Genomic DNA, 17906 nt, shown 5'->3' with positions numbered 1-17906 from the left:
GAGCCCACAGGCCACAGCTACTGAGCCCATGAGTCCTAGAGCCTGCGATCTGCAACAAGAGAAGCCACTGCAGCAAGAAGCCTGAGCACCACAACAAAGCGTTGCCCCGCTCGCGGCAACTAGAGAAAGCCAGCACAGCAATGAAAAGCTAGCACAACCAAACATAAATAAATAAATCTTAAAAAAATACTTTAGTTAAAAAAATCTATTGTTTCTCTGTCCTGCTGCTGCTAAGTCACTTCAGTCATGTCCAACTCTGTCCGACCTCATAGACGGCAGCCCACCAGGCTGCCCCGTCCCTGGGGTTCTCCAGGCAAGAACACTGGAGTGGGTTGCCATTTCCTTCTCCAATGCAAACAAATGGAAATTAAAACGAAAACAGATCTCATCTGAGCCGATTAAAAACAAAACAATGAGAATTTTTTTAAAAAGATGAACTTTATAAAGTGGGCTTCATCAAAATGAAAAACATTGCACATCAAAAGCCACATTTGACAAAGTACAAATCCAAGCTATTATGACATATCTATATATATATACATATGACATTTTTATAAAATACATACATATATATATATATGCATGTATGTTTGTATATATGATAACAGGGCTTCCCTGGTAACAGATTAGCATTCAGAATATATAAAGAATGCCTATGACTTAATAATAAAAAGAAAGACAAGTCAACACAAAATAGGTAAAAATCTGAAATGTGTATTTTTCACAAAAGAGGAATTCAAATAGACAATAAACACATGGAAAAGTTCTCAATGTAATTAATCAGCAGGAAAATGCAAATTAAAACCACAACATACCATTTTACAACTACCAGAATGGCTAAAATTGGAGTGACTGACAATACCAAGTGTTGAGAAAAATGCAGAATTGGAGCTGATTCTCTGCTGCTGAGAAGGCAATGGCACCCCACTCCAGTACTCTTGCCTGGAAAATCCCATGGACGGAGGAGTCTAGTAGGCTGCAGTTCATGGGGTCGCTAAGAGTCGGACACGACTGAAGCGACTTAGCGCAGCAGCAGCAGCAGCAGCATCTCTGCTGCTTACGGTAGTGCTAAAATGACACGAGGACTTTGAAAAACTGCACTAAAGTTAATAGTACACCTTACGACTCAAATTCCATTCCTATTGGGTATTAACCCAATAATAACTAAAATGTCCATAAAAATACTTGTATGAGAATGTTCACAGTAATTTGATTCATAACAGCCCCAAACTGGAAGCAAGGTAAACATAACACAAGTGAACTGCTAAGCAAGTTGTAGTATATTCATCCAATGAAATGCTATTTCAAAACAACAAAAAAGGAATAAATATGCCAAAATACTGGAGAAGGCAATGGCAACCCACTCCAGTACTCTTGCCCTGAAAATCCCATGGACAGAGGAGCCTGGTGGGCTGCAGTCCACGGGGTCTCAAAGAGTCGGACACGACTGAGGGACTTCACTTTCATTTTTCACTTTCAGGCATTGGAGAAGGAAATGGCAACCCACTCCAGTGTTCTTGCCTGGAGAATTCCAGGGACGGCGGAGCCTGGTGGGCTGCCATCTATGGGGTCGCACAGAGTCAGACACGACTAAAGCAACGTAGCGTAGCATGCCAAAATATGGATGTATCTCAAAAATATTATGTTGATGAAAGGAGTAGACACAGAAGAGTTCATATCCTATGGCTTCATTTAAATGTTACAGGACTACAGTTTTAAACTATAGTCATAAGAATGAGAATGTAGTGCTTGGGGTGGGGAGGAGGGTTGTGGGAACAGTCTTGGCAAGAGAAAGGTAGGAACTTTCTGGAGTAGTACAAATGTTTCACATCTTGATTAGGGTGGTGACTGTTACATGTTTGTTGACATGTATCAAAATTCACTAAACTGGTCACTTAAAATCAGTGCTTTTTAATATTTGTAAATCTTATCTCATTAAAAAAGAACAATGAAACAAAATTAAGGGAATATGAGAAAAATAATTTTAAAAATTAGTGCTTGGAAATTAAACATATGATTATCAAACTAGACAGAAGTGTTGGAAAATAAAGTTGAGACTACTACTCAGAACATGAAGCAAATGCACAAACAGATAAAAACATAAAAGATTACAAACACAGTGAATCAAACCAAGAATTCAACAACCACCTTACAGGAATTTCAACAAAAGAGAACAGAGAAAAATAAAGACGGAAAAATTATAAAAGACTAGGAGAAAATTCCCCACAGTTGAAGGGAAATTAAAGAGGCCAGAGATATTTATTCAGGCTTCACTGAATGAGTTCATTGCAAGGAGAACAAACTTAGAACAAAACATGTCATAACAGATTTTCAAAGCTTGAAGTATAACTGAAAATGTTAATCATTTCAGAGAGAAAACAAACAGTTTAGGCATCAAAACATCAAGATCCAACACTCATTCTCATGTCCCCAGGAGCATCAACGGAAGTTAGAAGATGGTGACGCCTTGAAAAATTGTAAGAAACATAATTTAGTTTCTATACCCAGCCAAAGTATCAATCATAATAGTAAAATAATAATTTACATTATGCAAACATTAAAAAATAAAATCACTACCCACATATTTTTATGAATACATTTTTTAAAGATGTATTCTACCAAAACAGAGCAGAAGACCAAGTAGTAAAAGACATTGTACCTTATTGTACCTTTGTACAATACTGTAACATTGCACCTTATTCAAGATTTCAATGAATATAATCCAGTATAGAAGCTGTCAAAAGGATCAGAAAGTAATCTGTTCAAATCAAACAGAAAGTAATGGGGCTCCAAGGGGAGTGTCTTCAAGCAGAGAAATGGCAGGGAGTTTCTCATACAAAGAATAAGAGGACCTGGTGAATAAAGCACATGAATCTTTTCCCTCGAAGAAAGTACAAAGTCCTCTGCGAAAGTGAGGAGGGTCAAAAACTATATAATTAGTATATAATCCAAAAAATTAAGCACACTTAACTATGGCATAATTTTTGTCACTGCAGAAGAGGAAAGAACAACCCATTTGACGTTAATATTACAAATCTCATTAGTGTGGTACATAGGTTATGCAATTAAACACCTGGAAGAAAATGTATAATGGCATATTTCTTAGCTATGCACTGAAGTTTATTTACAAAACCATAATATTGTAACATTTTACTGGTTTTTATACACATAAACAAAGCAAAAAACAATTGGAGTTAAGAAATACACTGTAACTATTAATAACATTGTCAATGTATAAGGAAAAGTCCATCTACTGAAAGGCAGGAGTGGATGTGGTTTCTGCCATCTAAAGGTAGAGTCACTACTTTCCTTGTTTTACTAAATAAGGAGCCAAATATATGTATTTTCAAAAGTTGATGTGAAAAAATAAAGTTTACATATTATTTAGAATTATGAAACTAACCAGTATTAAAACTAAAAATTGTGATAACCACTCAAAAATTTGTAGAAGAGAGGTTGTGGATGGTGTGGGCTATCTTAAGAAGTCAATTAAAAAAAAAAGAATTAGCAGTTTAACATATTATTCAACATACATTACCTAAAATTAGAAAAGATTAAATGTGGTTATGTTTGAAGGAACAGGACTGAGGGCAGGAAGGAAGACACTGAGCTGCTGCATTTTATTATTACTATGCTTTTTGGTTTTCAATTAGACACACCTATCACTTAGACAACTAAAGATCAAATCACCAAATAAAACGCAAATAATTCAAAACGATAAAACATTAGTTAGCACAAACCATTTCATCAACGTTCTGCTTCAACTACGTCTTAAGTTGGGTATACATAAAAAGGTTCACCTACAACAAATACACTCACATAGATTTCCTCACACTTAGTAAGTGGAAGAAAGTCAGTGGGGAGAAAAAAAACACCTGAGATGAGAGATTAGTTGAGAGAGAGAGAGGAAAAAACAAAAAAACAAAAACAAAAACAAACCAAAAAACAATAGAAGAAGCTGGATCTGAACATTCATTCATTCACCAAATATCCTGAATTTCCTATTTGAAGTCAGGCGCTTTTCCAGCTTCTGCCTCACCAGTGAACAAACACGACAATATTTGCCCACAAAGAACTTGAAGCGGAAATGCATCATAGGCAAAAAAGGTCAAAAATTGGGCAAAAGATGCTTATTTCATTATAAATAAAACAGCTTACACATTTTTAATGGGTTAGTAACACTAGTCCATTTACTTTATATACTTTTCCCCAGTTGTCTTTGTAGCCCAAACAAAAACAGGGACAAGAGTCCTTGAAAAGCAACCACTGACAACTCTTTTACATTCTTCCACTTCACAAATGAATGTCACATCTCGATAACTGACTAAGCCTTTGAAAACAAGAAACAAACCAAAGCAAGAGTTCGAATCTACGTTGACTAGTGGAGAGAGTCGAATCCACATTCTCTAAGCTCCTCTTTCAACCTTCCTTTGGAACAGCCAGGCAGCAGTTCCTTTTAAAAAGATGCCTACAGTTCTCAAAGGAGTCAGGTGAGTAGGGAGGAGGGCTGTAGGTGGGGATTGGAAACTGTGATCAGTAGCCAAAAGCAGCACCGGTGACCTCTTTTAACCACAGCGGGAAGTGCGGGGCCATTCGCTGCATCTGACCCGCCTCTATCTCCCGTCTCACCCATCCGTTAAAAACTGGGAAACCCAAATACCTGCCTCTGGGTCTGGGGACGCAGGCAGACAAAGACAAGGGGATGCAGCTGCTACACAGGGCCCCAGAGCTGTCGCTGTGGCTGGTGTTGTCGCTATTGCTTAGGGCACCAGGCCGCGCACTGCAGGTACTTCTACAAAAGAGGCTGCTCCTGGAGCTCCGGGAGCTCCAAGCCTGCCCTCTGCCCGCGAGCGAAATCAGCGGGGGTTGCCAGCTCAGAATGCGGCCTGGAGCGCGAGCCCGGCGCTCTCCGCTGACAGCTCCCAGCTCTCCCAGCTACCCGCAGCTCGGCCCTTTCCTCTGACATCACAGTTTCTGCGACGGAATTCTAAAGAAAGACCCCGGCATCTAGCATCTTGCCTCTTGCCCAACCTGGCGAGAAAATGTAGCGACCGAGGAAGAGGTGCAGGATGATTGGCGTTATTGGCTGAGGGGATGGACGACAGAGGATGTGGTGTGGCTGCGCACAGGAGAGCGGGGGACAGAGAATTTGGAGTGGACTCTGTAGACCGCTCGGGCGTTTAGCGAGGACACCTTTTTGGGTCCTTTCTCACTGTCTTTGTGAGGCGCAGGCGCTCCTTACCTGCTCCCGGCCGAGGCTGCTGAGGTGTCTCTGTCGACCGATACATGTGAGTGTTGTGCGCAGAGGGTCCCGGGGAGGACGGATTACGATCGTAGGAGTCCCCTTTCCCTTACTGGCCTTCGGGAGCTAGGACCTGGCCTGCGGGTACTAGTGGGAAGCCCTCGCACAGCAGCGCGGATCTAGGCCTGAGGAAATATGGAAGAGCTTGGGACCTTTTGAAGGAGCCAAGTTTGAAAAATGGGACGCGGGGCCGAGGGAAAGGATGTTACTGGGAAAAGTATACGCACAAACATGATTACTTTTGTGCGTGTGAGAGAGCACTGGGTGTAGTGATAGGAATTCGCTCTTTGCGCAGGTGGTTATTCGACGTCCACCATGTTCCAGGCACCGTTTTGCTGCTGCTGCTGCTGCTGCTAAGTCGCTTCAGTCGTGTCCAACTCTGTGCGACCCCATAGACGGCAGCCCACCAGGCTCCCCCGTCCCTGGGATTCTCCAGGCAAGAACACTGGAGTGGGTTGCCATTTCCTTCTCCAATGCATGAAAGAGAAAAATGAAAGTGAAGTCGCCCAGTCGTGTCTGACTCTTAGCGACCCCATGGACTGCAGCCTACCAGGCTCCTCCATCCATGGGACTTTCCAGGCAAGAGTACTGGATTGGGGTGCCATTGCCTTCTCCGAGGCACCGTTTTAGGCGTTGGTAAAAAGGAATGAGTAAAACAGATAAAAATTCCTTTCTCCCGTAGTTCATGTTTTATTGAGGAAGGCACATATTAAACAAAGTTTAAAACATTATCGTGTCTTAGATCGTAACGAGTGCTGAAAAGAAAAGTAGTAAAGCAGGGAAGGGGGATATGGCTTGAAATTTTAGTGTGGCCATTGAAGGCCTCACTGAAAAGGTCACTGTCAAGTAGAGGTGACAGAAACAGAGTTAATTGTAAGAGTAATTTGGGGAGGGGCTTCCCTGGTGGTTCACTGGTAAAGAATCCATCTGCCAATGCAGGGTACACAGATTCAATTCCTGGTCCAGAAATATCACTTGGAAAAAGAAATGGGAAACTATTCCGGTATTCTTGCCTGAAAATCCCCATGGATAGAGGAGCCTGACGGGCTACAGTCCATATAGGGTTACAGAGAGTCAGACGGGACTTAGTGACTGAACAACAACCATATTTTGCGGTAGTGGAGTCAGGCTGAGGGATCAAACACTGCAAAAGCCATCAGACAGAAACTGGCCTGAACAGCAAGGAAGCCTGTAGGTCAGAGTTGAGTGAAGGAGTTAGAGCTGGAGAAAGAATCAGAGAGCAGGAACAGGTCATGAAGGATCTTGAAGGGCATCTAGGTCACTTCACTAACAGTGAAGTGTTATATCCTGACTGCCTTTTTGAAAGAATCTCTCTGACTGCTGTCCAGAATAGACTGGAGAGAATAGGGTGAAAGACCAGGTAGGAGACTTGCGAACAAATTCTGGGAAGTTACTGTGGTGGCCTAAATAGGGGTGGTAAGAAATGGCCAGTGAGACTTTCAGTCCTCATAATTTAGTTATGCAAGAATTTTAATGGATGATGAGTTAATCTTTTTTAATTTTGTTTGGGGAACACTTTAAAATAACTCCTAGTGTGAGGTTGCTGCTGCTAAGTCGCTTCAGTCGTGTCCAACTCTGCGACCCCATAGATGGCAGCCCACCAGGCTCCCCCGTCCCTGGGATTCTCCAGGCAAGAACACTGGAGTGGGTTGCCATTTCCTTCTCCAATGCATGAAAGTGAAAAGTGAAGTCGCTCAGTCGTGTCCGACTCCTAGTGACCCCATGGACTGCAGCCCACCAGGCTCCTCCGTCCATGGGATTTTACAGGCAAGAGTACTGGAGTGGGGTGCCATTGCCTTCTCCGAGTGTGAGGTTAGGAGTATCAAACACAAGTTTAAAATCATGGCTTTACTATTTAATATTTGAATGGTGTTAGAAAAGTCACATAATTTCTCTTGAGTTTATCTATAAACTGGAAATATTGTGTCACAAGGTTGTAAAGATTAAATGACAGTGTATGTAATATGCCAGGCCCATTAAAATAGTGGCTACTATTATTAACTGTGTTCTTGGATTAGAAATGGAAAAAAGGAAACAAAAAAAAACAGTGGTGAGTGCACCTGTAAGATAAAGGTTTGGTTAAATCCTATTGGGAAAAATTTGACCAGATAAAAAATGACCTTGTTTGGTAGAGGGTCTTGGGAAACCAAGACATATCCCTTTTAAAATTTTATGTATTTGTCACTGGACAAAAAGCTTTTCTGTGTTAATGGCCATAGTGTTTGAGATATATGGACTGCCTTCTCTTAGTCATACTCTCATAGCCATCCCTTAGGCCCTGCAGCATCCCCTGTGTCCTCATTGGTAAAGGGAAAGAAGGCTCTGGTGAGTAAAGAAAAACAATCAAGAATAAATACAGATTTCCAGTTGTAAAATGATTGTCACAGGGATGTAATGTATACCATAGTGACTATGGTTAATAATAGTTTTGCATATTAGAAAATAGACTGAATCTTGATGATTCTCATCATAAGAAAAAAAATTATAACTATGTATGGTAAAGGATGTTAACTGGATTATTATGGTGATCACCTTGCAACCCAATCAAAAAATGGGCAGAATATCTAAAAGACATTTCTCCAAAGCAGACATACAGATGGCCAAAAGGCACATGAAAAATGCTCAGCATCACTAATTATTAGAGAAATGCAAATCAAAACTATAGTGAGTTATCACCTTACATCAGTCAGAATGGCCATCGTCAAAAAAATTACAAATTATCAATGCTGTAGAGGGTGTGGAGGAAAGGAAACCCTCCTGCTCTGTTAGTGGGAATGTAAATTGGTGCAGCCACTATGAAGAACAGTATGGAGATTCTTTAAAAAACTAAAATTAGACCTACCATATGATCTTGCAATCCCAGTCCTGGGAAGATAGCTGAAGAAAACTGTAATTCGAAAAGATACATGCACCCCAGTGTTTACCTAAGCATTATTTACTATAGCCAAGATGTGGAAGCAACTTAAATGTCCATCAAAGAGATGAGTGGATAAAGAAGATATGGTGTGTATAGACAACACATGTGTGTGCACACACACATATGCACAATGAAATACCACTCAGCCATAAAAAAGAATGAAATAATGCCATGTGTAGCACGATGGATGAACCTAGAGATTATCGTACTAAGTAAAGTCAGAGAGAGATAATGACAAATATCATACAATATCACTTACATGTAAAATTGAAAAATGAACTTATTTGCCAAACAGAAACAGACTTACAGATGTAGAAAGCAAACTTACAGTTACCAAAGGGGAAAGATGGATGGGGCAGGGCGGTGTAAATTAGGAATTTGGGAGTAACTTACACTCACTGCTGTTACTGCTAAGTCGCTTCAGTCGTGTCCAACTCTGTGCGACCCCATAGACGGCAGCCCACCAGGCTCCCCCGTCCCTGGGATTCTCCAGGCAAGAACACTGGAGTGGGTTGCCATTGCCTTCTCCAGTGCATGAAAGTGAAAAGTGAAAGGGAAGTCGCTCAGTCGAGTCCGACTCTTAGCGACCCCATGGACTGTAGCCTACCAGGCTCCTCCATCCATGGGATTCTCCAGGCAAGAGTACTGGAGTGGGTTGCCATTGCCTTCTTCTACTTTATATAAAACGGGTTAAGTAACATGGGCCTACTGTATAGCAGAGGGAACTATGCTCAGTATTTTGTAACAACCTATATGGGAAAAGAATCTGGATAAGAAACTATGTGTGTGTGTATATGTATGTATCTGAATTACTTTGCTGTGCACCTGCAACTAACACGACATTGTGAATCAGCTGCTTCAGTAGTAAAGTCACAGCTAATGAATGAGTTGCAGAGCTGAAATTTGAATTCATTCCCTGATCACATACTTGAAAGCAAAAAGCAGTAAATTCAAAGCAGGTATTTCAGTACATAACACAGGATGTGACTAAATGTAAGAGAGCATTAGATCAGTTAAATCAGCTATGGTTTTTTCCCTTAATTACTAGAGCCGTTTTACAGTTGACGGCATCTTATATTTGATGAGAAGCAATGCTTAGAGTGTCTAAGAAGAATATAAATTTTTAGCTAATTGCAATTCTGAAACAGCAAAATCAGATATTTTGAGAAATAGAGAATCACTTCCAAATTTTTGAGGTGTTCGCTATACTATGAAGTAAAAAGGAAAATCTGCAGTTAAAACTGCCATTTCAAAGCAATTGTTTGATTGTTTGGTTCCTAACATTGAGAGACTGGGGTAGAAGATTTGTTAATTTTTAAAATACTGGCAATTTAAAATCAGACTGGGGAAGACTACTGAAGAGATTGCTGAAGTAAAGGGAAGCTGTTTAGAAATGATAGGGCTCTCAGGGACTTCCCTGATGGTACAGTGATTAAGGCTTCACTTTCCAATGCAGAGTTTGTGAGTTTGATCCCTAGTCAAAGAGCTATGATCCCAAATGCCTTGTGGCCAAAAAAAAAAAACAAAAAACCATAAAACACTGGCAGTATTGTAACAAACTCAATTAAAAAAAAATTTTTTAATGGTCCATTAAAAAGAAAACTTTCAATAGAAACTCTTCAAGCCAGGAGGGAATGGCAAGACATACTTAAAATGATGAAAGAAAATAACCTACAGCCCAGATTATTGTACTCAGCAAGGATCTCATTCAAGTATGAAGGAGAAATCAAAAGCTTTTCAGACAAGCAAAAGCTGAGAGAATTCTGCACCATCAAACCAGCTCTCCAACAAATACTAAAGGATATTCTCTAGACAGGAAACACAAAAACGGTGTATAAACTCAAACCCAAAACAATAAAGTAAATGGCAACGGGATCATACTTATCAGTAATTACCTTAAATGTAAATGGGTTGAATGCCCCAACCAAAAGACAAAGACTGGCTGAATGGATACAAAAACAAGACCCCTACATATGTTGTCTACAAGAGACCCACCTCAAAACAGGGGACACATACAGACTGAAAGTGAAGGGCTGGAAAAAGATTTTCCATGCAAATAGGGACTAAAAGAAAGCAGGAGTCACAATACTCGTATCAGATAAATTAGACTTTAAAACAAAGGCTGTGAAAAGAGACAAAGAAGGTCACTACATAATGATCAAAGGATCAATCCAAGAAGAAGATATAACAATTATAAATATATATGCACCCAACATGGGAGCACCGCAGTATGTAAGACAAATGCTAACAAGTATGAAAGGAGAAATTAACAATAACACAATAATAGTGGGAGACTTTAATACCCCACTCACACCTATGGATAGATCAACTAAACAGAAAATTAACAAGGAAAAAAAAAAAAAAAGAGGTGTGTAAGGCAACTGGAAATTTAAACATCACTGGATATTTGATGATATTAAGAATTTATTCTTGAAAAAAAAAAAAGAAACCAATATTCATTGCAATACTGTTTACAATAGCCAAGAAATGAAAGCATGAATAAAGAAGATGTGGTACATGTATACAATGAAATATTACTCAACATTAAAAGGAGTGAAATAATGCCATTTGCAGCAACATGGATAGACCTAAAGATGATCATACTAAGTGAACAAAGTCAGAGAAAGACAAATACATATGATATCACATATGTGAAATCTTAAAAAATGATATAAATGAACTTATTTACAAAACGGACAGACCCAAAGACATAGAAAACAAACTTATGGTTCCCAAAGAGGAAAGAGGGAGAGGGATAAATTAGAGATATTAGATTAATAGATACACTCCTATATATAAATCAGAAAAGCAACAAAGTCCTACTGTATAGCACAGGGAACTCTACTCAGTATTCTGTAATAACCTATAAGGGAAAGAATCTGAAAATAATATGTGTAACTGAATCATTTTGGTGTATACCTGAAACTAAAGAACACTGTGAATCAATTATATTTCAATTAAAAAAAAAATGAAAAAAAAAAAAAAAGAAAACTTAAAAAAAGAAATGATAGGAATCTCAGAAACAATCTTTTATGTGTTTTAATGATTAAGATACAGTCCAAATTCATGTATTTCATAAAATCAGCTTCACCTGGCTTTATGATTAGTGGCATCTTACAGCAGCATTTTAGGTTTGATGAAATATGGTGGTTATGTTGAAAAAAACAATGTGAAAGGGCAGAGTAACTTAGCTAATACTTTTCAAAGCTTTTTATCATAAAAATGTTTATTTTTTTAAATTTAGTAGAGGAAAAAGGGGAAAAAAGCTTTGACTCTTACTATCCAAATACAGTTAACATACTGGGTATACTGTTTTCTTTGTAAATATTGTAGATTTGTAATTACTGTGCATGCAGTTAAGTGTTATATCTGTTTTAATAACATAATCTTTTTTATTTTTAATTTTGGTGCAGAGTAAGTCAGCATTCCCAAACTGTTGTAGAAAATTCTTGTTCAAGTAAATTTTAATAGCTTTTCGTTGGTTAGTATTCCATGGCTAAATACTTTGGGAAGTGCTTCATAATCATATCCTTTATTGAAATTTTAGCTTGGGCATTAAAAGAGCTAACTCCAGAATCAGACGGACCTAAGTTTTAATCCTCATTTACTAACTAGCCCCATGACCTGAGCCAAATTAATTTTAAGTCAAGTTTTCTTCTATACATAATGTAGATAATTGCTATATTTGTAGCTGATCTATGCACAGCATTTAGCGAGCCCACAATAAATGCTCTGCAGAAGTTACCTATTATTAACTTTATCATCTTGAGAAATCCTCTATGTATTAGTATATTAAAAGCTCTGAGGAAGCTAAGCAGGCCTAAAAGTTTGAAATCCAGTGGATACTCAATGTAAAATTGAACCTTATGCAGCAGTCGGCACAGAGTAGTGAAATGAGCACTGCGTTGAATGATAAACATTTGTCTGAACTTAAAGCAATGACCTTAAGCTAGCATTGTTGCCCTAAACATGAAAGCGGAAAGTGGACGTGTTAGTTGCTTAGTGGTGTTTGACTCTTTGCAACCCCATGGACTGTAGCCCACCAGACTCCTCTGTCCATTCTCCAGGCAAGAATACTGGAGTGGGTAGCCAGTCGCTTCTTTAACCAGTACCTGAAGAAAACCGAGATGGCTTCATCCACAGTTTATATATGAATGGTTGAATAGGATCCTTCTGTATTCTCAGTATTTTAAGATTTCATGGCTCACATAAGTGTTTTCCAGTAACATTTCTGTCTGTTACTAATACTGTTTCTTTTTTCTTTCTTATTTCTCCTGTTTATCCACTTAGTAGTTAGAAAATTCATTTTTACTGAATGTTTCAGGTAGCTCATGTTTCTAGGTCCTGGTTTTTACCAATTTAAAACTAGACCTTAATTTAAGCAAGTATTTTTACACTTATGGCTAAGGATATAAATTATACTTATTTTTATAATATATTAAGTAAATTAATATATTACAATTAAATATATTAACTAAATTAACATAATTAAATATATTAGTTATCTTTATATGGATAGTATATTAGTGTCCTGGAGTATTTAAAGTATAAGAAAAGTTGGATGGTGTTTTACCTGTTTGTATTTGAGTGAGAGATACATACATTTTATTGAGAAAAAATTTTCTTATAAAAATGTTTAAAGTTTACTTATAAAATAAAGTTTACTTATAAAAATGTTTAAAGCTGATTTTTAAACCATTTTCTACCAAATGAATTATTAACTAGTCTTAACTAGCTGTAATTTTTTTCCTGTTTTCAGTTTGTGGTAATAATATATTGGTTCCCTGAAATGGCTAGTCTTTTCACTTTATATATCCTAACCCCTTACCATGAGATAACAGAGATTTTGAGGATTATTCTGTCATCTCCCTTTATCACATTGTTTGCTCTTATGTGTGCATGTATTTATATGTTTAACTTACTTGTGTTTCTGTGTTTTGAAACATGGCATTCTCTCTTCCTAAACAGTCTGTGCTTCAATATGTATCACAAAAGTTATATTTTACTTAACTCATAACTATGTTTTCCAGGTAGTTAATAGATTTATTTCAGTATAATTATAGATCTTTTTTGCTTGTAGACTAGGATTTATTACCTGTATTTTGTGAATTATTTTTAGTCTTAGTTTTGAAGCTGTTTTGTAAGTTAGAGCATATGTTTCATATTTGGTTTTGTAAGCAACTTGATGTATTTGTGAGATGACTTTGTGGACCTACTGTTGAATTTATGAGACCTGTTTTAGACTTAAATCTATTTATTTCATATCTGTTAAGAGAAGTTTACTAGGGTTTTTTCTAATGTGTATCACTAATTTCACATTTATTTTAGTATCACTCATCAAATATTGCATTGGTAGGGAAGCAAAAGTTACAGCTTATGCCAAACAACTTAGGCCAATCAAATCATTGTTTCCGTTAGCGATAGCTGTATTTCACCTATTGAAATATGTAATATTTGGTCATTACTTATGTTAAACTGAAATAGACGTCAAACTAAAAGAATGCTGTAACCGGAATACTAAAAGTTCAAAAAACATAACTTTTTTACTTTAAATTTTCATCATATGTCCATGTATTTTTCTCTAAAATTCTGGCTTTAACATTTGAGGAGCAATAGCAGGGTTATTGGAGAAGGCAATGGCAACCCACTCCAGTACTCTTGCCTGGACAATCCCATGGACAGAGGGGCCTGGTGGGCTGCAGTCCATGGGGTCGCTAGGAGTCGGACATGACTGAGCGACTTCACTTTCACTTTTCACTTTCCTGCATTGGAGAAGGCAATGGCAACTCACTCTAGTGTTCTTGCCTGGAGAATCCCAGGGACGGGGGAGCCTGGTGGGCTGCCGTCTGTGGGGTCGCACAGAGTCGGACACGACTGAAGCGACTTAGCAGCAGCAGCAGCAGCAGCAGGATTATTGTGTATTCATTTTTGGTAAAAAAAAATTGGCAGAATTTAAGTTATATCTTCATTTTCACTCTTGTACATTTTTTTTCCTCTATTTTTCTAAGCTGTTAAGTAGTAGTCCATGGAGTAGTTTACTGTGGCTTTTCCAGATTAACCACCTTTGCCCCATTTATATTTTCTTGATTACTAACAACTTTATTTTTATAAGGTTTTTAAAACTTTTTCTATATCATACATTGTCACTGTTAGCATAAAGATTTTTGAGGGTTGGTTTTCTTTTTATAAAAAAGTAAACATCTCAGTATTCTTTGCCTAATAATTTGAAATTTTAAAACAATCTTATATTATTTGTCCACTGTTAGCCAGTTTTTTAATAAAAAACTTCACCTCTGAGTGTGTATAATTTATTTAAAATTAGAGCTGTTTCAGCAATGTTTGTGTCATGCTTTGAAGTGTAAACTGATGCTAAATTAGGTAAAAAGCAATTCTTAGTATTGTTAATGATTAACAATCGTGACTTTTGTCATGTGACTGTCTTTTGTCATGTGACTGTCTTAATATTTGGCAGTATAAACCTTATGAATTTGGCTTCAAAAGTTTGAAATTTTGAACATGATGAATTAATCCCAGAATTTTGCTTATATATGCAATATCTACATACTGATAGGCTGTCTTCTAATTTCTATGAGTTATAAAATTAAAATTCTATTTTCTTCCACAAAAGAAATAGAATTATATGATATACAGAATTCTATATATGTCATGTCAGTGTATGTATATATAATATATATTATGTTAGAGTATATTCTATTATATAGAATTATATAATATATAGAATTCTATATATAATGTCAGTGTGTCTATATATGTATAGAATTCTGTATATGTGTCTATATATGTCTGTATACAAAGAATTCTATAGAATTGTCTCTATATAATATATATACACTAATATTGTATCTCAGTATCTATATGATTAAATTGATGTTTTCCTAATTGTTGATCTTTTTCCTTTAATATTGTCTTTCCTAATTTACATGTTCTTCCTTACATGTAAGTTTGTACATAATTAAATAAGACAGTAGAAATATCCAATACATGAAAGAAACATATAAAGAAGAAATTCAGTAACTGTCTTTACTTGGGAACTCAGGTATAGTACTCAGTTATCTCGTAGTTAAGGTTGTTATTAGTCTGTCTCCTAGTGTTCCTGTCTTATGTCATAATATTCTGCAGTATTTAAAATTTCTTGAAAACTTGGCAACCTGAAATATGATTAAATATATTTTCTGCTTTTGGGAGAAAATGATTTTCTTTTCCAGTCAGAGTGAGGAATTAATCTATTAACATTTCTGCCGCTTAATTGATTTGTTTTTCTAATATATGGTTCTCTTGCAGTAGAAAATGTTTTTCCTTTCAGACTGCTTGTTCATGATGTCCTATACAATAAACTTACTCATTCTACAGTATAATGTTTCACTTTCATTTTTTCACTTAGGATTTTCTGCCGTTTGTTGGCAAAAATGGCAACTGGTGATGCTGTTCTGAAGAGATTGGAGCAGAAGGGTGCAGAAGCAGATCAAATTATTGAATATCTTAAGCAGCAAGTTGCTCTTCTTAAGGAGAAAGCAAGTAAGAAAATTTGAAAATTTAAGTTTTCTGATCTGAGGGAGATACTTAAAATAAATTCATACAGTGACGGCAAAAAATAAAATGTGTTTACCACAGACAATATTATATTACTTCACAGTCTTGATGATGACTTCTGTATTCCTTTAATATTGCAATTATGAGTGAAGAAATATTCTGGGATTAAGATAAATTAGAATTGATGTATGGTTAACATGTAATATTTAGAGAAAACAATGTGTTAATTCAAGACTAATAAAAATTAATATTTAAAATAAGTTGGTATAGAATTAGAGACTAAAAATGAAGAAAGCTGGGTAAAATCAAATAGAAACTCAAATATCTCCTTTAATTTCATATAAAAGAAAATCTTTACTTTCATATTGCTCTCTTTTTGGGTATTTTCTGAAATGATTTTTACAGTTTTTCCAGTGCTTATGTTTACCTCAAAATTGCTATGATGTATTCACAAAAATATTAGATCTTCTGCTTCTAGAATTTAGGTTATTTTTTGTATATTTTATTTCTCAATAGCCAATGGTAATACTATGAAAATTCCAAAGTCTTTTACCATCACTTATTTAAATAAATGCTCTTCTCTGCTACATAAAACTGAATGACTTAAAGAATCCTACATTTACTATCTAAAAATTTTTCCCTTTATCAAATTTTTCTTCTTTTTAAATACTGTTTTAATTATTTTTATAATGTTTTATAAATACTTTTTCTTACTGTTTTTCTTAAAATTTAAAAAGGATTTTTCTTACTATTTTAAAAAATTTTTAATGCTTCTTCCCATTAGAAAGATGAAGAGATTATAGAGATGTATGTAATATAGAAGAGAATTAAAAAGGAAGTAATTTATGGAGAGTAGTAGTAATAAATATGTATATGTAAGTAAATACAGGGCAGGACTATACTGCTTGACATGAGAGTATCACACGCTATGTGATTTGCATACATGGAATCAGCAAAAGTGCAGCAGGCATAGTACAGATTGGTGTAATAGTGTGCCTTTGTGTTGGCAACCCAGATACCAAAATCAGCTTTGAGTCATGTTTTTGATTTACTCAAAATGATGAATGATGTTTCTTTAGGTAGAACTCTTGAACAAAACAAAGTACAGATTTGCATAGTACTTGATTCCTAGAAAATTCAGAGTATAATGAAAATGTTTAAAAATGTTTAAATGTAAAAAATAACTAGAATCTAGGCTCAAATAATAAACAGGATTTCACCTGTGCATCTGTACAATGTCACTGCAAAATCGTGCAGGATATGAGACAGTTCTTCATTTCACAGGAATATCTAACCTATTGCAGAACATCTGAAATCCCTGACCTCTGCCCTCCAAATGCCAATACTGACTCCCATTATTAGTGACACCCAAAAATTCCCTTACAGATTTTCAAAGTCCCACCTAGAGAGCAGTACCAACCCCACTGAGAATCCTTGTCTTTTATATTTTGTGTACCCTATTGCTCACCGTTAACACACTATGTTGAGCAAATCATTTCGTTTAATGTTTGACCAGCTCTACTTTTGAGACATTAGGAATTGAAGAGTTTTCATGTCCCTTTACAAGATACTGATTAAAAAGGAAGAAATGAGAACAATTTTTTATTGTTTGGTATCATTATTAGATCTTCGACTTTGAAAAAAGTTTAATATATCTGATATTTGTCTCTCAGTTAACCTGTTAGTAACACTGAACAAGGTTCTTATACTGTCATAGCATTTTTATAAAAGCTAGGAAAATGATTGATAAACAAAACCTCTTCTGTTTTTACTTCAAAGATTTTCTCCCTTTCTCTTTTAAATATCATGTTGTTTAATAAATATTAAACTGATACAAAGGAACTGGTGAAACATTTGGTTTTAGCTTTGATTATACTGGCTATGCTTTTATCAAGTAGTATTCATAAGAAACCTTTTAGAAAACCCAGCTATGTCTTAACTGGTGGTTCTTGATCCCAGTTTTGCAGGCAACTTTGAGAGAAGAGAAGAAACTTCGAGTTGAAAATGCGAAATTGAAGAAAGAAATTGAAGGATTGAAACAAGAGCTAATTAAGGCAGAAATTCAAAATGGAGGTGATTAATTATAGAAATGATAGGTTGATTCATAACAATAAT

The 17906-nt window shown here is 36.3% G+C and overlaps 2 protein-coding genes across 2 annotated transcripts in view; one reads left to right on the top strand and one right to left on the bottom strand.

The window, feature by feature from the left end:
- Nucleotides 1–4947, bottom strand: part of TBCK (TBC1 domain containing kinase) — a 213329-nt gene extending 208382 nt beyond the window's left edge. Inside the window, exon 1 of the mRNA XM_010848238.1 lies at nt 4665–4947. The gene's annotated coding sequence lies outside the window, so the exon portion shown is untranslated. The remainder of the gene's footprint in view (nt 1–4664) is intronic.
- A 37-nt stretch (nt 4948–4984) lies between these two features.
- The window catches only part of AIMP1 (aminoacyl tRNA synthetase complex-interacting multifunctional protein 1), a 29117-nt gene continuing 16195 nt past the window's right edge, over nt 4985–17906 (top strand). The window contains exons 1-3 of the mRNA XM_010848236.1: nt 4985–5288; nt 15643–15776; nt 17751–17864. Coding sequence (XP_010846538.1) covers nt 5287–5288; nt 15643–15776; nt 17751–17864 — 250 coding nt within the window. The 5' untranslated portion in view covers nt 4985–5286. The remainder of the gene's footprint in view (nt 5289–15642; nt 15777–17750; nt 17865–17906) is intronic.

This window comes from Bison bison, unplaced genomic scaffold, assembly GCF_000754665.1.
Source record: "Bison bison bison isolate TAMUID 2011002044 unplaced genomic scaffold, Bison_UMD1.0 scf7180017864263, whole genome shotgun sequence".
Classification (NCBI taxonomy): Eukaryota; Metazoa; Chordata; class Mammalia; order Artiodactyla; family Bovidae; genus Bison; species Bison bison.
The sequence above is the reverse complement of the archived record's forward strand: the minus strand, read 5'-3'. Positions and strand labels throughout refer to the sequence as shown.